General features: G+C 43.6%; 1 protein-coding gene across 2 annotated transcripts; it reads right to left on the reverse strand.

Annotated features, from left to right (window-relative positions):
• Positions 1 to 488: 488 nt before the first annotated feature.
• LOC139641944 (transcription factor 7-like 1-B) lies at positions 489 to 18,746 on the reverse strand. Of its 2 annotated transcripts, XM_071516618.1 has the most exons (15): positions 17,807 to 18,746; positions 17,579 to 17,648; positions 17,250 to 17,395; positions 6,507 to 6,590; positions 5,008 to 5,125; positions 4,804 to 4,897; positions 4,571 to 4,657; positions 4,339 to 4,455; positions 3,787 to 3,952; positions 2,901 to 3,008; positions 2,669 to 2,723; positions 1,413 to 1,586; positions 1,271 to 1,316; positions 1,164 to 1,225; positions 489 to 1,091 (listed from the first exon to the last, which is right to left on the reverse strand). In XM_071516618.1, exons 1-15 carry the CDS (start codon positions 17,990 to 17,992, stop codon positions 943 to 945), a joined length of 1,662 nt encoding a protein of 553 aa, XP_071372719.1. In that variant the 5' UTR covers positions 17,993 to 18,746; the 3' UTR covers positions 489 to 942. The 2 variants fall into 2 exon arrangements, with proteins under 2 accessions (XP_071372719.1, XP_071372718.1); XM_071516617.1 differs by having other exon boundaries at positions 489 to 1,598.
• Between the last annotated feature and the right edge of the window lie 2,051 nt (positions 18,747 to 20,797).

A 20,797-nucleotide genomic window follows, 5' to 3' on the forward strand; every position in this document is an offset into this window, starting at 1 on the left:
CTGTTTACACATCCCCAGGATCATGGCGTCTGCTGGCAGAGCCGAGGCGGTGAACACGGATCTTATTGTGGTTCTGACAGGGAGGTGAAACTTTCTAACCATCGCTCCATCTCTAAATACACACAGACGCTGCTGAGGTCACATTATGATACATGCAGGCTTGTCTAACTCTGGGTTTTGTCAATGGTCTGCATGCATGTGTGTGTGTAGGCATGCAGACACACACACATACACAATGACTCTGTGGTCCAGACTAATGAGCTGTAATTGCTGGTTCTCCTTGAGCAGGCAAGAATCCCTGGCCTAACTAAAGCTGTCCTCGCTCTCTCTCTCTCTTACACACACACACACACAGAGAGAGACCTGCAAGGCTAAGAGAGGCAGGGCGTTTTAGTTGATGAGTGCTGACCGCAAGACTCCCAAAAAAAACAAAACACACACAGCATTTGTCAGAACTCAATGAATATTTATTAACACAGTGGGGAGGGGCTTTATGAAACCAGAAAATGAAAATAGATCTACACTCATTACTACCAACAAAAAAGCATATTAAACAAATCCTTACGCCATGTTGTTTTTCCATTAAAAAGTAGGTAAGTTGATCATTCAGAAAACGAAATGAGAAAAGGTGACAATTATGCAAAATAGAGGGCTTACAAAAAATACATTGTTTCATGAAGAAAGTTAGAAAGATGTAGTCAAATATTGACCAATATTTTTTTTCCTTTTCATACTAATATAAAATGTGGTCTATTGTCTATAAAAAAACGTTTTAAAAAAAGCTTATTTACAGCCGTAAAAAGAGGTAAAAACGAAGAAGGTAGAAGTTCACCCTTTAATGAAAATGTTATTTCGTCTCTCACATCGCTCGGGTCAGGATTAAGGGGAGAAGAAGAACGCTGACCCTGGAACTGTGGTTACAGCACGGAGCTCCTGGCGGCTTTAGTGATTAGTTCTAGTGACTAGTGAGAGTGGCTGTGATTGGGTTAAGGCACGATGGGAGCTCAGCACTGATTGGTGAACGGAGGTAGGCGGGGCCAGCGCGGGAGGCAAGGGGAAGGGGCGGGAGAGGAGGGGAGGGGTTTTGCTGCTGGACGAACCCATGTGGGGAGAGTAGGGCGGGTGGGAGGAGGAGGAGGAGGGGGAGGAAGAGGCGGCGGGGTCGGAGGAGGAGGAGGAGGAGGAGGAGGAGGAAGACGGGGTGGGGGGCCCTGACGTTTTGGTGCTTCGAATGAGAGAGTGAGGGTGGGCGTGGGCGTCCCTGTTGGGCCGGTGCGGCTTGGTGGTGAGGGGCAGAGGCTGAACCTGCTCTGCGTACGGTGAGGCGTGCTCGCTGTGGCAGTGGGGGTGTGTGTGGGAGTGGGAGTGTGTGTGTGTGTGGGAGTGGGAGTGGGAGTGTGTGTGCTCGGTGTGCGTCGGGGCCGGTGCGGCGGGGGAGGCCAGCGCCGTGGTCGGCGTGGCCGGGGAGTCCAGGGAGGAGGCGGGGCTGGCCTGGGACAGGTGCGTGTGTGTCAGGTGGGTGTGTGTGTGGGGCTTCTCCTGAGATCCGGATGGCAGGCAGGGCTTCTTGGGCTGCGGCGAGAAGTGCTCCGCCGGCACTGGGGGGGGGGGGGGAACAAACACACACACTGATGAGTCCACTGGGAGCTTTCTAAAGCACTTTCAAAAAGGAGATGCTGCTTCTTTGAGTTTACTGTGCATTCTCAACTCCTTCAGTGTTATTCCCCTGGTGACGTCCCAATATTAGATTTCCAGAAATGTTTCCCAAACAGCATTAATAATGTGGAAAATATTTAATTATCTAGTACATAAAACTAGATATAATGTTTTAATATAGGTTTTTATATTAGTTTTTAAGCATAGCCTTACTAACTACCATTATTATTTTGTTTTATCTTTTAGGGCCTTTTGCTTTTGTTCTCAAAAGTAAATAATTGAAGTAGAAACCTAAATATTTTATATTGTTTATTATTGATCCAAAGTATTAGTTTAACTATTGCTATAATTGTTAGTACTTTATGAACACATTTTTATGTTTTAATCTATTCAAGTATGATCTAATCTGGTCAAATATTTCACCAGAAAAAAGGTATAACTAAAAAAGTAAAAGTAAAAGTAAAACTTATAAATCCATGTATGCACTTTCTGCCACGCAAGTTTCCCTTTATAAACCCCAGTAAATGAATGAACTGTAATTTTGTGCATGTGAACCTCGTACCCCATTAACTCCCACAATTATCCATGAATGGTTAATGAAATGCCCTTCATAAATATTGATATGCATATAAATATCCTTATAATTTCATTCTCTTTGTGTGAGAAAATGGCTTGTTGGAAGACGAGGCCAGAGGTATTGTTTGGTGGAGATGCTTTTTGGGTTAACTAGAAGGCTTTTAGACTCAAGCAACAAATAAAAGGCCTGGATGTTCCTCTGGGAAATTATCATGAGAAGTCTGTGTAATTTGATACGGAGCATAAAGAATTGATTGAAAGGTCATAAGAACATTTTACTTTATTTCAGTCGCCATTTCTCAGTGTGTCCAAAATGTGTGTACACATGGGTTTACGTTTACGGAGAGGTACGCACGCATCTTTCAAGCCCCAATTTGTGTGTACGCAACATTTACAAATGATGCTCCTGCTTTGATTCATAGAAATATTATCTTACCTTCTGGCCCAGAGTCAGTCTTGGCAATATCCCTCTTTCTCTTCTTCCGTTTACCCTGCACAAAAACAACCACAACACATTAGACTCTCCATCTGATATCAACTAACAAAAACATTGCTCAGAATCAGAGCCAAAAAGTACTAGGAGTGACCGTGTTTTATTAGCTCCAGTGTGGTGATTACAACATTCAACATGTGTATATGTGTGTTACATGTCAGCGGGGTGTACTGACGTAGTTGTCTCTGGCCGACCAGCCGGGGTAGAGCTGGGAGTGGAGCTGTCTCTCCTTGCGAGCCAGGTCGTAGTATTTGGCTTGTTCCTCACGAGACAAAGAGTGCCACTGTTGACAGAACACAGCACGCTGTCAGTTAACACAGTGACACAACTGCAGGCTGGATAGCACAAAATATATTAACCAGATACATAAATCCAGATCCAGATGAAACAAGTACAGATTCTGTAATGTATAGTCCCATGGTGCATACATCACAGTTTATTTGAATATGATCTCAGCTCTCTGGCTCTCAAGAAACATCTCTTCAATGTAATGTTACATAGAAGTAGTGCTTATACAATAATGTGATGTTGATGATGATGTGATTATAAGATGCCAGACAATGTGTTGTCTTATGATCATAAATGAAAATGTTCTATATCGATCTCTTTATGGCAGCAATGCAAACTAATAGATGAAGAACCCTGATGTTCATTCTCTCCTCACGTGACATCACTGAAAATCATTTGCTTTTGAGAAGAGAGCAAAAATCACAGCTGAGGTGTTAAAATTTATAAGTAAAATTTTCACAGTGATTAACAATTACTTCCTTCTGTTGAAGTGATTGTTCCGTTTTTGGAGCTGTTTTCCCTACTTTTCCAGAGCCAGATGAACTCATGGATGTCTTTTTTTTATGTCTCTGCATGCAGTTTGGAGGAATGGGAACAGTTAGCTTAGCCCAAGTGCTGGAAGTTTAATAGCATCCACGTATAGAGGAGTGAAGTGTCTCACCCTGACTAACTGACCTGAATCTGGCTCTTGCAAACCGTGGCGCCATGGTAAAAAAAACACATGTAGCCGGTTACACACAAACGCATAAACACAGACGAGCAAACACACTGACCCGGCGTCCCAGTATTTGGTTGATGGCAGCGCTCTCTTTCAGCGTGCACTCAGACACCACCTTGGCCCTCTGCTCCTTCATGTATAACATGAAGGCGTTCAGCGGCTTCTTGATGTGAGGCCTCTTCTCCTCTTCCTTCTCCTTCTGGGCCGGCGACGCACTCTTCCTGCAGCAACACAGGAAAAGAGACACATGAGGAGAGTGTGATTATATCTGAGACAGAAAGAAGAGGAGTGAGAAAAAGTGGGGTAAACGATAACAGCGTCTGCCTTGTTTCACTTGCCTTACATACAATCCCTGTCTATGCTGATTTCTTGCTATGTTAAAACACATTTATAGAATTTGATTATATATCAGTGAAGCCATCTTGGTAGGGAAACAACAGATGTTTGCAATTAAACAACAGCTGCTAGAAATGAAATGCCAGGTGATAGTAATTAGATTGCGGTCATGGCTTATTTATGGAGGAGCTGCATGAAATGGGCGCATTATAAATAAGTAATTCGGGACAAAATGAGAGAATGAGAGGTTGTTTTTTTTGTTTTTTTTTACCCATGCTGGCCGCCGTCTCTGGGCTCTTGCTTGATTGCTGTGGAGACGATGGCGGGGTGGGGGATGGATGACTGGGGGCTCGGCACCAAGTGGGGGGAGAAGCTGCCGGACACCAGGCTGCCAATCAAACACGTATCCGTCAAACGTTAAATCTAATATCATGGAGAGCGTCGTTACCCGGTCACAAAAAAAAACAAAAAAAAAACTGATATCCGGTGAAGCGCGCACTCACCTCGACATGGAAGCGTTCATGGCGAGAGCGGCAGGGTAAGAGTGTCTGAACCCCCCCGCTGCGATGGGGTACATGGACTGGCCCTGCCTACAGAGGTAAAGAGAGAGAGGTAGAGAGAGAGAGAGAAAGAGAGAGAGAGAGTCAAATGGGATGCAACTGAATGAAGTAAGGTCTGCCTGTTGTGTGCACGCATCTGTGTTTGCTTGCATCTGTGTGTTCTGTGTGTTACTCACAGCCATCCGAGGGGGTGTGGGATCTGGGCCATGCCTCCGGGAGAGAGGGGGTAGTAGGGGGAGAGCTCGGCGGGGTGGGGGGTCCGGGAGATACCTGTCCCACGGAATACAGGGTCAGATTTGCAACAGTGTTTTGGCTGGAGCATAAGCCTTAACGGTTTGTGGATTTGAGAAGAGGGGAGGCGAGACTGTAGTCGGCCTTACCTGTGTCAGGAGAGAAGTGGGGAGGAGGCGTCTGAGGGGGGAAGGGGTCCGGGCTGTAGGAAAGCAGCGGGGGTAGGTGGGACATGTGGGGGTGCTGCACCACTGGTACCTTATTAGACTGGGGACACACACACACACACAGAGACAAAGAAAGAGTGGTTACATAAGATGCTACGGTGTCATATCTGTCCACCAGATGTCAGAAATTCCCCTCTCTTTTAGTGTAATAACAACAGTGCTTGACCTGGTGTGACATATATGGAGTGAAATCACCGTGGTGTTAAAACACACCGGGGAATTCTATGAGACACACACAAACACACAAACACACACACACACAGGCATGAAAGTTGCTAGTGCATCTATTTGGGATTAACATTATGCAGCCTGAGCATTCCAGCGTCTGAATGTCTCTGCTGAGGGTGGTAGAGGTCAGGAATGTGTAGTCGGAGGGGTGTGTGTGTGTGTGTGTGTAGGGTCTAGGAGGGCCAGGTAACTAGAGTGTAGTGTTTATGTCTACAGCTAGGGTGGGCAACCTGTGTTTGGGACCTCCAACCCCCCCCCCGCTACCTAGTACCAGGCTCAACAGTCCTCCAATCGCTCGTGTTTGCGCCCTGTCGACCTTTTGTGCCGACAAAAGCGTTAAGGTCACACACACGCATTTAACTGCTGATCAGATAAGCCGGAGTTCGTTACAATCAAACGGCGAGTCAGGTGTGGGCGGCCACACGGGCAGATGCTTTCGATTCGATTCCTCCCTCGCCACTGCATAATTCACCCAAAACTGTATTGATTGTATAGACTGAACGATCTGCGGATCAATTTGTAGGAGGCGGTTCTGACTTTGTGTCGCTGGAACTCGGTGGTTTCCTCCATGCACCACAGATATAGATTTCAAGATCATATCATTGTACATTATATATTTCACACTGCAGAAAGAAAGGTTGAACCCGTTTGTCACTGAAGTGAAATATATCTTTTTTTTTAATTTCTTTTACTCATTTTAACTGAAATAAATCAAACTGAGCGGTAAGAACTGTCTTCCTTTACATTTAAATTTTAAATATAAATAATCACCATTTGGCTGGCTGGTAAGAAACCAGGGAAAAATCCTATTATCAGTCTTTCAAAGATTCCATATCTTATTCCATGTTCATCATTATTTTAGTATGTATTTTAGAATATTTAGCTGTATTTTTAGAATACTTATTTGCATTACATTAGTCTGCCCAAATATGCAGATTTCGTATTTAATTATGAATATTGAATGAGCAGTTGATTCTGGTTGCAAGTAGTCAGGAGGAGAGAGGAAGGAGTCAAGGCAAAGCAGAAAGCACTGTGTGTATGCATCTCCTGCACGGCTGTGACGGTCCCAGTGTTGACAGGCATACCACTCTCCCACTGCAAGGGCTATCAGACCTACTGCCCGCTGTCCCGCCTCCGCCATTAAACAATGAAGACGGTTCAGTCTGCATGTGCGTGGTTGACCGGAGTCTTACCAGGTGGGTAGGAGTGGGGGAGCGATGGTCTTTGAGGGCCGCTGTTCCCGGGACATCGAGCAGAGGCCACTGCATCTGCAAGTACTGCGGGGACGGAGGAAGGGAAGCAGGAGAGGGAGGGAGAGAGGGAGGGAGGGGGTGAAGGGCTGTTAGTCAAATTACAACACGTATCCCACTGACAACCATAAGACCACAGACGGAGGAGGGTTTCCCACTGTGGCCCTAATGTGAAATTCCATGACTTTCCATAAGTCTGAGTGCTTCCATGACCTACAGGTTTTTATTCCTTGCTGGTTTGTTAATGTTGTTTTTCTAAAGGGGTGAAAAGTCTGGTTTCCACTGCACTTGGCCTGAAAACCACCATCTAATGCTGTGTGTAATGTGTGAAACAACTGGTAATATATTTTGCTATATTCCTGTACCCTGTACCCATTTGGATAATTCCTTGACATTTCCTGGCGTCCGCAAAAAAAAACAAAAAAAAAACAAAAAAAAACATCATCAGAAATTCCACGACCCTTTATTAAGAACGCGGCACTTTTCCGCCGCGAGGAAGTGGATGAGCGCAAAGGAACGAGCAGAAGGAGAGGAAGGGCTGATGGTCGGGGACAACAGGTTGAAGACGCGCAGCTGGATGGGGAGAGAGAGGGAGGGAAGGAAGAGGGGAGACACAGTTGGGAGGAAGAGCTGCGCAGGCTAAGCCAGGGGGGGGGAGGTGGGATTGATTGATGGGATGAATGCAGGAACAGGGTGGAAGAGACACTGACATGGGGGAATACACACACACACACACATAACTGTATCGAAAAGTCTCCAGCTGCAGAGATAGGCGAAGGCATACACCGCTCTGGGTAACCAACCATACACTCAAAATAACATGGCCCGATTAATTAGGGCAGATTACGTCTTTTCTAAACAATCTGAAAAAGGGCAATTACGCTCTTTGGTGTTGAAAAATAATGGCGCTCCCTGATGCAGCTCACGGGAACGGTCATAACATTTACGCAGAATGTTTCTGTAGTGTGAGTTTCACATGGGTTTTGACTGGAAGAAGACTGGAAGTTAGCCACCTACTCGCCGCCCGCAAGCACTAATTGAATCTTTCATTCTATGCGTTTGCCTCAGTTACTTTGCTTTCTATGTCCTCCTGTACTACGCCCCTGCCTCTCCACTGACACATGACCTTCCTCCTGTGCACAGAGGAAGCCAAGTTTGCTTAATTAACTTGTAGTGCTGCAGGACCAAACTACAGCTGGTTTTTTAATACATAATTGCTCTATAGCACAATATTTGCTTGGGAAGAGAGTGAATATGAATTCAATATTTAATTAAATAAATGTAAAATCATTTGCCCATAGTGGAGTAAATTAAATATGTTGTATGAGCCTACAGCAGCGTGCCTCAGGACAAAATAAGACACAGAACAGCAGACATGAGGCTATTTCGCAATTCCTTTTATACCCCAGACATCACCAGAAGCTTATGCCATGAAATGTTTCATTCTACTGTTTAAAGGTCTAGATATGAATTTGTCTTTGATAAGCCTTATCTGAGATGCTGCCTGGAAATTATGTTGGCTTTATCTGACAAGGATAAAGCCAACAGTGTCAGTGTCAGTGTCCGGCATCAGAATTCTTTGCATGTGACCTGAATTAAAGTCATAAAACATGAATCACACTCAAGGCCCACAAGCAGGATCTGCTCATAAATTTGGATCTGGCCTGTGTATAAACCTGGATTATCAGTTCATTTGAGATGTTCTAGTTGTAGCCGCAGTTAGTCAAATTTCAAGTGATAGTTGCCACACATGGCACACTATTGCGCGCTGCTTCCTGCAACAATGGAGTGGATAGTACCTCTTTACCAACTATAAATAAAAGCCTGTGTGTCCCATTTGCCATGAAAGCTTGTTGAATTTGAAGATGTACCATTTCACACAGACATATGCTATAACAGCCAGTAGGCCTCTCTGCCAGCCCGAAATCACAACTTTCAAAATGTAAAACAATATTTGATAGGTTAATATGTAAGGGGAAAGGACATTACTGAGCTTGAATTTTAACTGTCAGGTAAAAACTGAATGAATTACAGTACAGCCCTTCAGCCCAGACACGATACTACAGCTTTACCCTCAGGCCCCCATGTGCTGAGCATGTTGGAAAGCCCGCATTTGTGTGAGAAAAAAAAGTTCTCTGCATGAGGAGGATGAACAAATCATCCCCCAGGTCCTGTCTGACAGGATCCTCCACTCCTCCACTCAAAGGACTGATGAACTTGCATTAAAGAAACAATGCCAAATGTTTGGCGGGAACAAACGGGTCAGAGAACAATCTACTGGCTTACGATAAAATACCATGCAGCCAATGATGTGTCACAAAATGTCTGGACTCGGGCTATATAGCAGTTATATGGGACATGTAGAAACATGGTCAAGAAATGTATTGCAGGCTACACAGCAATTGATTTGTCATGTTATTTTAGGTTCTATATTAAGTGGCCAATAATTTATGGGTTATACAGCTTATATGGCTTTGTTCAATTAGCTTAAACACTCACAATTATTCAATGTGGCCATAACTGGCCATAACAATCTAGATATCCCTCATAAACTGTTAGATAGCATCATCTTTAAAGCTGAAATTGTTTTGTCATAAATATATACACAAATTTTGTTGCTGACTATATTGTTTCCAGTAATGAGGATATCACTGCCAATATCACTATCAGTGTAAACATTCACATGATTCCTTGTCTGGAAATACTGTGAATATGAACAACTGTCCCTCAAACTTCAAAACCAGAACTAATACTTGAACCTGTGACAGAATCTTTCCCTATTTATTTTATGTAGAGCAGGTCAAGATTTGTATTTTGAGAAAAATACTGGTTCAAGTATGTATTTTCAAGTAGGCTAAAGGTGATGTGAGAGCACCCGGGGGGGGGATAGTCTGGGGTTAAAGAATTGATAACGTTACCACAAGATAAAGATCATTTGATTATCTAAAGAAAAAAATCAAACAATATGCGTCCATCACATTTCAATGGAATCAAATCGTAGTTCCTTAGTTTGTGGCGTTGGAAACAGCACAGTGTTTCCTTTACATTCATTTAGATGGTGCAAAGAGACTTCACCTGTGTTTCAACTGGCTTGAGGGTGAGTAGATAGGAATGAATTTTCATTTTTGGCTGAACTATTCCTTTAAGCATATTTCTCCAAAGTCAAGTAAAAAAAGTAATCATGTGAAAAAAGGGGGTGGAAGTGGCTGACTCTGCAGCTTTCCACGTAGTATATAGTGAATGTAGACACACACACACGCACACACACACACAAACACAAACACACTCTTGCTTAAAGCCTTGCTTTGCCAGTCTGCAGGGCTTCACTGGCAGATGTGAACGTGCCAAATACAAGGAAGTTTAGATAAGAGGGCTAAAAATGGCCACCCTATCATGGTATTATGGCAGTTAGAGATGGGGAGAGGGGAAAGGAGAAAGAGAGGGACGGGAAGAGAAAAGGGGATAAGAGCAAGTGAAGGAGAGGGAGCTAAAGTGAACTGGAGACAGAAATAAAAAGCCTGCCACAACATTTTCAACACACAGTCTCTCAGTAGATTCTTCATTAAAGATGTTATCACCGCTGTGTGAATTTGGTTTCATGACAGCCAGCTTCCACTGAAACTTAAAATTGCTTTGACAAATCAGTCGAGTGTGAGAGGTGGTTGTTTAAAACAGTTTGCCAAAAAATAGTGATGACAAGCCATGTTTTATTAAGTAATCTGACAGCTGGACTACTTCCTCCGATTGATTCTCACAGCTTTGGATGAAATGTCTTGAAACAATTTATCCCATTGGTGAGGTCTTTGGAAAAACCGTTGCGAAGCTCGAAGATAACTTTGGAGAACCTAAATCTTTAACTTTCTAAATTTTATACAATTAGCATACATGGGCTGACATGAGGACTTTTCAGATGCTGCTTATACATATATATGAATTTGTGCAGAGGGTTTATTACTACTGACACAAAGACTAAAGCAAACATTTCCTAAGAATTGATCTGATTTACAGTAGTAATTCATTATCAATGACTACTAGAAGATAGGCCTAGTATTACATGAAACTGCAACTTGTGGCTTTGTAATGTAATGTAATGCAGTGTAATTACAGTGCTCTGTGGGGTTCATTGAACAATAATCATGACAGGAACCCAACCCTGTGGTTAACCTGAAAATACCGCAGTGTGTGGGTAGTGTGGTTATTGCTGCAGCCCTAAACAGGACATCACAGTCTTAGATAACAGGTAAGCTACCAGTTAAATGTTGTTCACTTCCTCCATGTTTACATTCTTGCTGTTGTTCAGACTGAAAAGGCAGTGGTCTCGCAACAAGAAGAACAGGACACTCTTGAGGGGGTGGGGGTTGGGCGGGAGGGGGGGGGGTACTTCCCAGCAACACAGACACACACACGCGGACACTTACACGAGTACATGAGCATGCACACACAGGAGCAGGAGAAGTCATGGACAAGGGCCCTATTGTGTAGTAGGTCAAATGAAAATCATAACGAGCACTGCAGGAACAAATTAAGATCGGAGAGATTCTGTTTGCTTGCTCAGCGTGTGTGTGTGTGTGTGCGTGCGTGTGTGTGTGTGTGTGTGCGTGCGTGCTTTAAGTCGTGAGTGAGAGAGACAAAGGACAGAGTCCAAAAAGTATGCCTACGCCCAACCCCCATTCCTCACGCATACACACCCTACCAGCCCCCAAACCACTGGGGTCCCACTGTTGACCAAGCTGTCTGAAATGGGGAACCCTCTCCCAGACACAGACACACACACACACACACACACACACACACACACACAGAGCCCCCCATTTAGAAAGCCCGGAGAAAAAGGAGGCCTTTGGTGCTCACTCAACTGTGAGTGACGTCAACAGACTCACAACTCTCACCTCTGACCTCAAGCGAGAGGAGAGGAGAGGAGAGGAGAGGAGAGGGACAGGGGCGTATCCTCCGATGTCTCCTCACCTCTCCTCTCCTATGCCTCCTTGCTCCCGCCCTCCGCCTCCTCACTGACTGCCAAGTGAAAGTGTGTGTATGAGTGTATCCATTCATAATCATGCTGTTCTAATCTCCTCCAAATGACTAGGCTATAGTAACAATAAGACGACTGCAGCATTAACATAAAGCAATATTTGGAGGCTTATCATAGGGATGGGAAAGTCACCACCTTACCATAAAAGCGGTGTTTTGCAGCTAAATGTTACCACAAGCTCAATGCTCCTATGTAATATGAAATAATGTAATTAATCTGTTATGTGTACCTATCTATAACCGAAAACTCAATGGGAGAATCTTTTTGTCTCCGACCTCCAATGGTTTATTTTTCATGCAATTTTCAAGGCAGACGCTTAAGTACACTGTGCACTCTTGCAAATTTAATGACCAACCCGCTTAAAAATCTCCTCCTTATTAATCTCAGTAAAAACACATTGCTTAGGCTTTATGCTAATCAACACAACTGAGATTTAGTAGTAAGAAGCATCACCGATATCCAAGTAAAAAAGTTTAATCTTTTTTTTGTTAGGAACATGATAACAGATCTAACACCACGGCTCTTACTTCTGGTGCCGATTTACCTTGCCCCGGTCTGGATTTCTTTTTGCAAATTTCGCCACAGCACCTTTGGGACACAGCATCATCCTCCAGTCCCTATAGCTATTGTTACACACAGAGAGGCCATAAGTCTTTGCTTGCTCTCTATTGTGAATAGTTTTATGTTTCTTATGTACTTTCTTATGTCCTTTTAAATTTCAGCCTAACTTTTGTATACATAGTACTGAAAAATGGTTACTCATGATCTGATGAATAACATCTCTATAATAATACTATTCTAATTGATAGATTGAGTTTTTAGCTCTTGGACTTCCCTGGATTGGTTCTCTTCTTCCATGAAAATGTTTAGTCTCTATTAGGTAATTATGGATCTGATGCTTCAGTGATTATGTGTAGTGTGCCTCAGGGTTCAGTTCTGAGGCCAAAACCTAACTTAAATTCATTAGTCCTTAGTCAAATAATATGTCAGCTTACCATCTCCTTTCATTGCTATGCTGACAATCCTCCACTTTATCTCTCTGTTAAACCTAACAACCGCAGCAAGCAGGCAGTATTGCACAAGTGACACAAAGTGATGTTGAAGTTCCATACCTCATCAAAAAATTTTGTAATCTTTGAACAAACAAACCGGTTTGGGTCAGTCATGGCAGTAACAACATTGTAATAACATCATTAATCAATATTACCGTTTTAATGACAATTTAGCCTGTATGCTAGCAGCTACATTCCAACAGAAAAAGAAGAAAAAAAAAGAAAGAAAGGGAAAAAAACAGCTGCTGTGTCAGTAACTTTCCCTACCCCGTTTTCAGCCTCCTCATACTGCGGTACAGCATTAATAAGGATACGGTTGCAACTCCACCCACGAGTTACTGTCTTTTGGCTTTACTCTAATATTTTTGCACACTCGAGACACACACACACATACACACACACCTACAGGATCAGAGGTCTATTCAGTCTTGTAGCCTCATACTGTTACCCTGTCCAGTTACTCTATATGTCCTATACATGAAATTATACTATCTCCAGCTCCTCTTACTGCTCTGCTACAGCCAAGCATGCATACACACATGTGCACACCTCCCCCTACCACTGCATAAAACTCCTTGACATATGCTACCCCCTGCCTAGTCAAACACACACAGACGCACACACACATGCAACACACCAGTATGTGCACATAAGGCCACACACATGCACACAAAATCCCGTCTCGCAGAAATACACACACACATACACACAGCAAACCCCCGCAACCCACCCTCAACCCGTCCCCCATTCCGAGGCCCTAGGAAGCTCTGGCTGTGAGTGCTAACTGAAACCAGCTGTTAGAAATACCAGAAAAATCAATGCACACACACACACACACACACACACACACACACCCCTGCACAATCAGGGTTTATTACTGAGGGAAGTATGAAGTCACTGTGTGACTAGAGGCAAAAGTTATTGGGCCTACTGCTGTTTACAAAACACTCAGCACAGCGCACACATAAACGTCATATCCAAGACAAAGGGCTGGGGAAGGGAGCGGGGCAATACAGAAAAAGGGCAAGAAGGTGGAAAAACCAGGGGAAACAGACATCTTTTGAGATCTTAGACTGTAAAACCTGAAATCCTGAGAAATAAACTCTTCCTCTACTCTGTTTTTTTGACTTCTGGAGGTGTTTGGTTTAGATAAAACTCAAGATTACGCTATTCAATGCACCCAAGAAGTCGTAGGGCAAATATTCAGCATAAGCCACAAAGACCAAATAATGTCAATTTAGCGAAGGATAACAAGGAAATAGCTGGTGTCTTATGACTGAGTTAGCAGAAGAGCTCGTCAGTGGTTGTGACTGAATGTAACCTTTGAGTCTAAGACCTACAGAGGATACTCAGGGCATTATCATAGGGACAACCACAGACACAAGGTTAGTGTGAGTTCCTCGTCTGTTATGCCAGTGTGCTCAGGTTGTTGAATACGCAGCATGTGCGTTTCATTTCCCAGCCTAAACTCGCTGTGCGTCCTGTGTATTCATTTTCAGAATGTAAGCTTTGTTGTGAAGTAAGAGTCTGTGCCTGAGTGTGTATTAAGGTTGTTTTTGACAGGTCATTCTCCTGGTATTTTAAGACCTTGGAAACAATGTCGAGTAAACAGAGGAATTCTGGGATTGTCCTGCCTTGCTGAAAAGGGGCTAACTTAAACAAACACGGCCACCTTTACACACACACACACAGAGACACACACGCGTGAACATACACACAGATGGTCAGCCTTGTCAACATAAACCTTTTTAACAAGAGAGGAAGAGAAAATAAAGAGAGAGAGGCCCACCATCTCCAGCATGATCAACACTGCGCATACACATACCAGATAACTTATCTCTCCTCAGCTCCCCTCCTGCCATTCACTGCTGCTCAGGGGTGACACTGGTATGTGTGTCTGTCTGTATGTGTGTGTGTGTGTGTGTGTGTGTGTGTGTGTGCATGAGCAAAGTGAAAAGTCAGCAGACTTCTGAGGCACGTTTGTTGTTCTTTAAACATGCCTCACGACCAGACCACCACTCTCCTTTAGCGTTGATGACCCAACTGCGCATAGAAAAAAAGGCAGGTTCACCACATCGGTTAACCAGAAAGCCAATAAAAAGAGGTTTTAAATGAGCACAACTAGAACCAAAATATTATTGTCTCTAAGGAACCTCATAAGGAAAAAATCTACTAAAAAAACAGAATACCGCTAAATTATTCCAATGATTTTAACAGTTCACGTAATCTACCAATATCAAAGATTGTCTTCCAAAACTAAAAAAAGAAAACCAACTTTTTAAGACTCAATCTGTGATGGTACCATGACTGAATTGAAGATTTAGTTTACTTTGTGGATTCATTTAATTTTTTTATTTTGTTTACAGATTACCACAAAACACCTCCACAAAGTCACCACTAAAAATGAACCAGACAGGTTGTCTCTACATGCCGTCTGGCCTGCCTGCCTTCTGCTTCCTGCACTGGGTAGATGAGTACAGTAAACACCCTGTGTTATGGTTCAGCTAGCGTCCAGCTAACGATAGTTTGTTTACCTCTCCTTCAGACTGGCAGGCGCATCTCCTGCACTCTCTCGCTCTTTCTCTCTCACACACACACACACACACCTAACACTCTTACTGAGGAGGCTGAAAAGTACACAAAGTCCCTATTGTGCTAAGAGAAATGTGAGGGAGGAAGGGTAGAGAGGGCTGCTGCTGGAGAGGGAAGAGTAAGAACCACTATGTTGACTCCAGACAGTATGCAGTCTGAGCACTGCATTGGCCCTTTAGTGGCTCAGCAGAAACTGAACACAAAAATATGTACAAGTCAGACACATACTTACTGGAAGACTACAAGTCTTCCAGTAAGTGTGTGTGTGTGTGTGTGTGTGTGTGTGTGTGTGTCTGTGCGTGTGTTGCATATGTCTGGGGATGCTGTGGGCAGTGTGTTAGTATAATGAGCTGTAACGATCCCCCTGTGGAGCCATGCATTAGAGCCATTCAGAGCCGCCTAATGACAACAATGACCCATTAACACATGGGGAGGGCATTACAAAGCTGAAGAATGCAGGTGTTTGTGTGAGTGTGTGTTTAGCCTACATGTGTCTCTAGGCTAAGTCCACAATGGAAAGACTTTCAAAACAAATCAGAGAGAAATCTCCAATCTCTGTGTCACTGGGCAATCAGTAGGCCTGAAAACTCCAAAAATTAGCCAAGTGCGGCATTGATATGTTCACATTCTAATTTTCACCCATATGGAGATTGGGAGTATTGTCATTTAATCTATGAGCTGAATACATTTCTTGCCCCCAAAAGACCTATTCAGAGTCCATTCACAGTCATCTTTGCCGTGGCACTGAATACAATAGTTTCCCCTCACAAACCAAACAAAAAGTTAAAAACGACCCCTCATTTGAATTACAATTTACTTATTTAGCTTATTCAGAGCACCTAACAGTAAGTGAGCAAGTACAGTTCAATGTCAAGCTAATGGCCACCTTGACAAGATATGTGGCTGTAGATAGACACACGTTGGCTGTTGCAGGGATCAAACCTTCAGCCTCTCTGTTATGTTTTACTCCATGGAAGTATCCAGTTGGACAATTGCCTACCAAGTATAGACCACTCCAAAAAGCCTGAATGCGTACTGCTTATATAGCCTCAGTACACCTCTGTGCTTGTAGTATGCTCATGCATTCTCAAGTGTGTGCTGCAAAAACCTTTTTACTTTAAATAATCTCGATCGGTTCTTCCCTACTGTGCTCACAAGCAACATTTTTTTTTAATTAGTAGCCATAAATGTCATTGTATGTCTTTAAGTCATCACTCAACAGCCCTACAATCCAAGGCTTTAGGACTGTAGACTTGGGCAACACACTGCCAATCCCACCGTCTAACTCCCAGCTAAGGCAGCTAATCTGCTGCTCACTAAGTTACAGTGTAACACAGTCCCAGCCATGATGAGAGAGGTACTAGTCAGCCACATTCCTGCTGCAGGCAGGCAGCTTCAACAGGGGACTGTGTCCAGGCCTGTCTAGCCCTGTACCATCACACACAGCCTTATCATAACAGGCTGCTGGCAGCTCACACACACACACAGACACATTCGCACACGCACACACACCCCTAATCAAATTCAACACCACAAAGCGCACAAAACACAGACCGTGTGCAAGACAATGGTGTGTGTGAGTGGCATCCAGGTCTCAATTTGCAAAACAATATCCCCGCAATGTAAAGCAGCCAGCTAGAACCTGTTGCTGTCTATTGGGCCGGCCCAGTGTTTGCCACCGTGAACAAACGAATGTGCTTGACGTCAGCCTCGGTGTCTCATAAACTTCTGCCTCAGCCACAGCACAGCTCCAGAAGCCAAGCAGCCACACCTCTGCACATGAAATCGGAGGCTCGCTGCAAAGCTCTGCTAGAAAGCGAAGCGCAAACATGTGAGGAGCTAACCTCGACACAAAAGAGGGTGCTGTGTTACATTCCCAATGCGCGGATGCACACAATAGGCCACACACTTCACTAACACAGAAACACAAGCTGTAGGTGTTTGTCTTTGAGGCTGAGACCTATCATCAGTTAACCTCTGTGTGTGTGTGTGTGTGTGTGTGTCTCTTACCGTCCTGGCACTTGGTGTGAGCGCTCCATTGGCGAGGTAGGGGTTACCAAGGTTACTGAGGTTAGCAAGGTCTGGGATCATGAGGAAGGGATAGCCGGCATATGGAGAGGGTTTGAAGAGCCCTCCATCCTGCTGTCTCCTCAACGCTACGGAAAAGAAAAAAAGTATTACATTTGCCTGTGTGCCCCTTTACTCTCAAAGGAAATGTTGCATTTACTTGTTGTAAAAGACCATGAGAGGTGATTGAGAGAGAGACTACATTAGAAAAAGAGAAGCAGGGCTAGGATTCCCAATAGTTCCAAAGTGATTAACTGTTGAGTGATCATTACCTTCTACAAAGAGCTCTCTCTGCCTGGCATAGCTCTCCAAATCTGGTCTGGGCTGAGGGCGTCTGTCTGCCTGCACATAAACCACACACACACAAACATAAACAGTCAGACCATAGATAGTGAAAACACACACAGGAAAAAGTGTGCCGTGTCACCTTTACCGGGGATATCGTGTTATAGAGGCGTTAGCAGGTGGAGAAAAGTTGATACGCGGTCCACTTAACTTACCTCGGAGTCAGACGAGCTGCTGTTGTTCTCCGACTCGTTGACCAGAGAGGACTTGACATCGTCCAGATCCCGCTCAGCGGACACATTTTCCGAAATCTTCTCCTCCTGCTCCCCTTCGTCTTTGAAAGAAATGAGTTCGTCGTTTGCTCCCAAGTCATCTCCCCCACCCCCGTTCAGCTGCGGCATGTTGGGACTTCCAAAATTTAGCTAACGTTAGCTATAACAGCTACACTGTTGTGTTAAGCTAGACCAAGACGTAGTGGCAGACTACCACTTTCTACACATCCAGCAAGACCGTAAAGCCTTGGAAAAATGTTTAACTAGCGGTCTACCGAAAGAGTCCAACGCATCACAGCTAGCTACGTTAGCTAACGTTAATTGTTGATGTTACCCAAAACAACACTGCCTAAACTAGCTAGCCAGCTAGCTAGCTAACTAACGTTACACAGCGCTCAGTGACGGCTCATTTTGTGGCTCTGAATTCCTGAGGTCGGGCAGCAGAAAGTCCTCCTTGGAGCGGCTCTGCACGGAGAAAACGGTCGATGTAACACAGAACATGAAAAATACAAATCCAGGCAGTAAAATCCACACGTTGTAGTTGTTGTCTTGTTTGTTCTGTAGCAATTCAGTCACGAAATATAATCAAACTGAAAGGAAAATGACAACAATAAAACCGAGCGAAACCATAGGTCCGTTCGCACCCACCAACGGAAAAAAGTTTGGGTCCCCCCCCCCCTAGTGCAATGTGTCCGGAGCAAAAAGTAAAGGCCCTATTTACTTATTTACTTATTTCCCCCGTCGTTAATCCAATTTGTACGATGCATAATATCCATTGACTGCGTTTTAAAGTGGTCGTTTCCGCATATTAAGGTCTTTGCTGATTCAAGAAGTTTTCTCGTTGCTTGCGGTGCGGAGGCGTGGGAAACGGAGGGCCGGTTGGTGTTCCTGAAGTGGAGTGGAAGGAAAAGCCAGGGCCGTTCGGAGTACACTGGGGGGAGGAGTGGGGCTCTTCACCGACCCAGGATCAGTTTAGCGCGCGAACACGGAGGGGTTTTTTTACACATTCAACCAGCGGCTGAACTGATTCTCGACCAGGCACAACAAGTTGATCCCACGTCTTCGCGAAAGAGAGATAGAGGGGGAGGAGGGAGGGAGGAGTTTGGATGGAAAAACGACCCTTTTTAGACCTTAAAGGAACAGCTTCATTCGTTGTTTTTTTTCTGACCTCATGACCTAAGGAAAAGAGTCCAGGCCCAAGTCCCAAGGCAAGGGCCAGGGTGTTTTCCAGGGGAGTCAATTCACCAAAGCCATGGGTATGTAAAAACCCCCTGCATTTAATATAATTTGTCACCAAAACTTATTTAAAACCACTAAACTCCACTAAATCTCTGAGGACACAGTAGAGCAACAAGTGATAACTGACAAGATGTTATTGTTTGGTCAGTGTGACAAAGCATTAGACTGGTCCTGAATGCTCACTGACATTTTTTAGATGTGGCTTCGTTAGATTTCTGGTAATTTTTGAGATATATTTGCTCTCCATTACGATAAAAACTACAAGATCAAATTTGGGACTCACTTAGATTCAACTTATAGTCATATTTAAACTGATAGTGTAATTATTATAGATGGTCAGAGTGCTGCTCACATGTAGCTGCCATCTTCTGGCCATAGAGCACAATGAAGGGTCAGACAGAGATCACAGCCATTACCAGCTGTAATAACCATGGAGGGAAAACATGTGTTATGTCCATCAATATGACTGTGTGCCTTTACACATAAAACAGAACCCACTGGACTGCAGAAAAGACAACATGCAACAATGGACTAAATGTGCAATGTTAAGAATAGGTTAAAACAATAAGACAGAGAAAATTAGAGGAGAGGGAGGAGAGGGAAATCATTAGTCATCATTCGTTTTTAGATTAAAGATGATATATAAATTAATGTCCAGCGCTGTGGCCTTGACTGAGATTGATGATCTCTCTCTCTCTCTCTCTCTCTCTCTCTCTCTCTCTCTCTCCCTCCCCCTCCACATATGTGTCAGCGATTCATGGCATAAATATTACTTATGCATGGCGTACTGAGGATTGCCTAAAAGAGCTGTGGCATTTTGGGGTTTAGAAAACTTTTTAAGCCTCCAGTAATCCTGTTGTTACTTCCTGGGACTAAATGTTGTTGCTAAGCAACAGCCAAATCTGTGCTTACTGGCAGGAAATATAGTTGTGTTAGGAATATTATTCAACATAGGGCTGCTATAATGAAGAGTTATAAAGGCCACCTAGTGATTTTAATCACATATGGGGCTGGCTGCTGAGACATGGATTAAGCCCAGTACAATAATATTTAATTTTCAATGGAGATCTCCACTGGTGTAAAGTTGTTAGTCTAGGGTTAGGCTTAATCCATGCAACCAGCCCATGGAGTTAAAAAAAAAAAGTCTTGTTGGCTCCTGTAATAATTCGTAAACCTTTTGCAGTGCATTTTAAAATAAGACCAACAGGGCATGACAGAAATGAACATTTCAAACACAAAAATATGAAGTCATCACACAAAACATAATTTAAAATCTCTGTAATAGCTAATCCTGTTGCTTCAATTTATCTGAGAAAATGTATCTGAGAAGTGTGTGTGTTTGTGTGTGTGTGTATTCATGTATATGCAAAATGACTAAAACTAACTTAAAGTAACAAAATTACATAAAAAGGAAAACTGATACAAAAAGACACAAAAATGGAAATTTTGTTGAGAGCGCCTCTCAACAATTTGTCCTTGGACTGTGAAGCAATTTGCTCCCTTTAGTTCACATTTGGCTACACAGATTAACCAGACAGTCGTCCTCAACAACACCAAAGAGATCTATTCATTGTATTCAAGTGTGGAAGTAACAAATTGCATTTACTCGCATTACTGTAATTGAGTAGCGTTTTTGCGTGTTAGTATTTTTTGAGTATTTTTTTTGGAATCAGTAATTTTGCTGTTACTTCAGTT

The sequence above is a fragment of the Centroberyx affinis genome, unplaced genomic scaffold (assembly GCF_046629955.1).
Source record: "Centroberyx affinis isolate AG114_WGS23_722 - 3 ecotype Tasmania unplaced genomic scaffold, CSIRO-AGI_Caff_v1 ptg000416l_1, whole genome shotgun sequence".
Classification (NCBI taxonomy): domain Eukaryota; kingdom Metazoa; phylum Chordata; class Actinopteri; order Beryciformes; family Berycidae; genus Centroberyx; species Centroberyx affinis.

What these genes read in the sequence shown, in the direction of transcription:
- LOC139641944 (XM_071516617.1), bottom strand. Translation starts at nt 17,992, where the DNA reads ATGCCGCAGCTGAACGGGGGTGGGGGAGATGACTTGGGAGCAAACGAC. An exon ending in GAGAGAGCTCTTTGTAGAAG is followed by an intron (nt 17,396 to 17,578) that starts GTAATGATCACT and finishes TCTTTTCCGTAG; the next exon opens with CGTTGAGGAGACAGCAGGAT. An exon ending in ATGAACGCTTCCATGTCGAG is followed by an intron (nt 4,456 to 4,570) that starts GTGAGTGCGCGC and finishes TTTGATTGGCAG; the next exon opens with CCTGGTGTCCGGCAGCTTCT.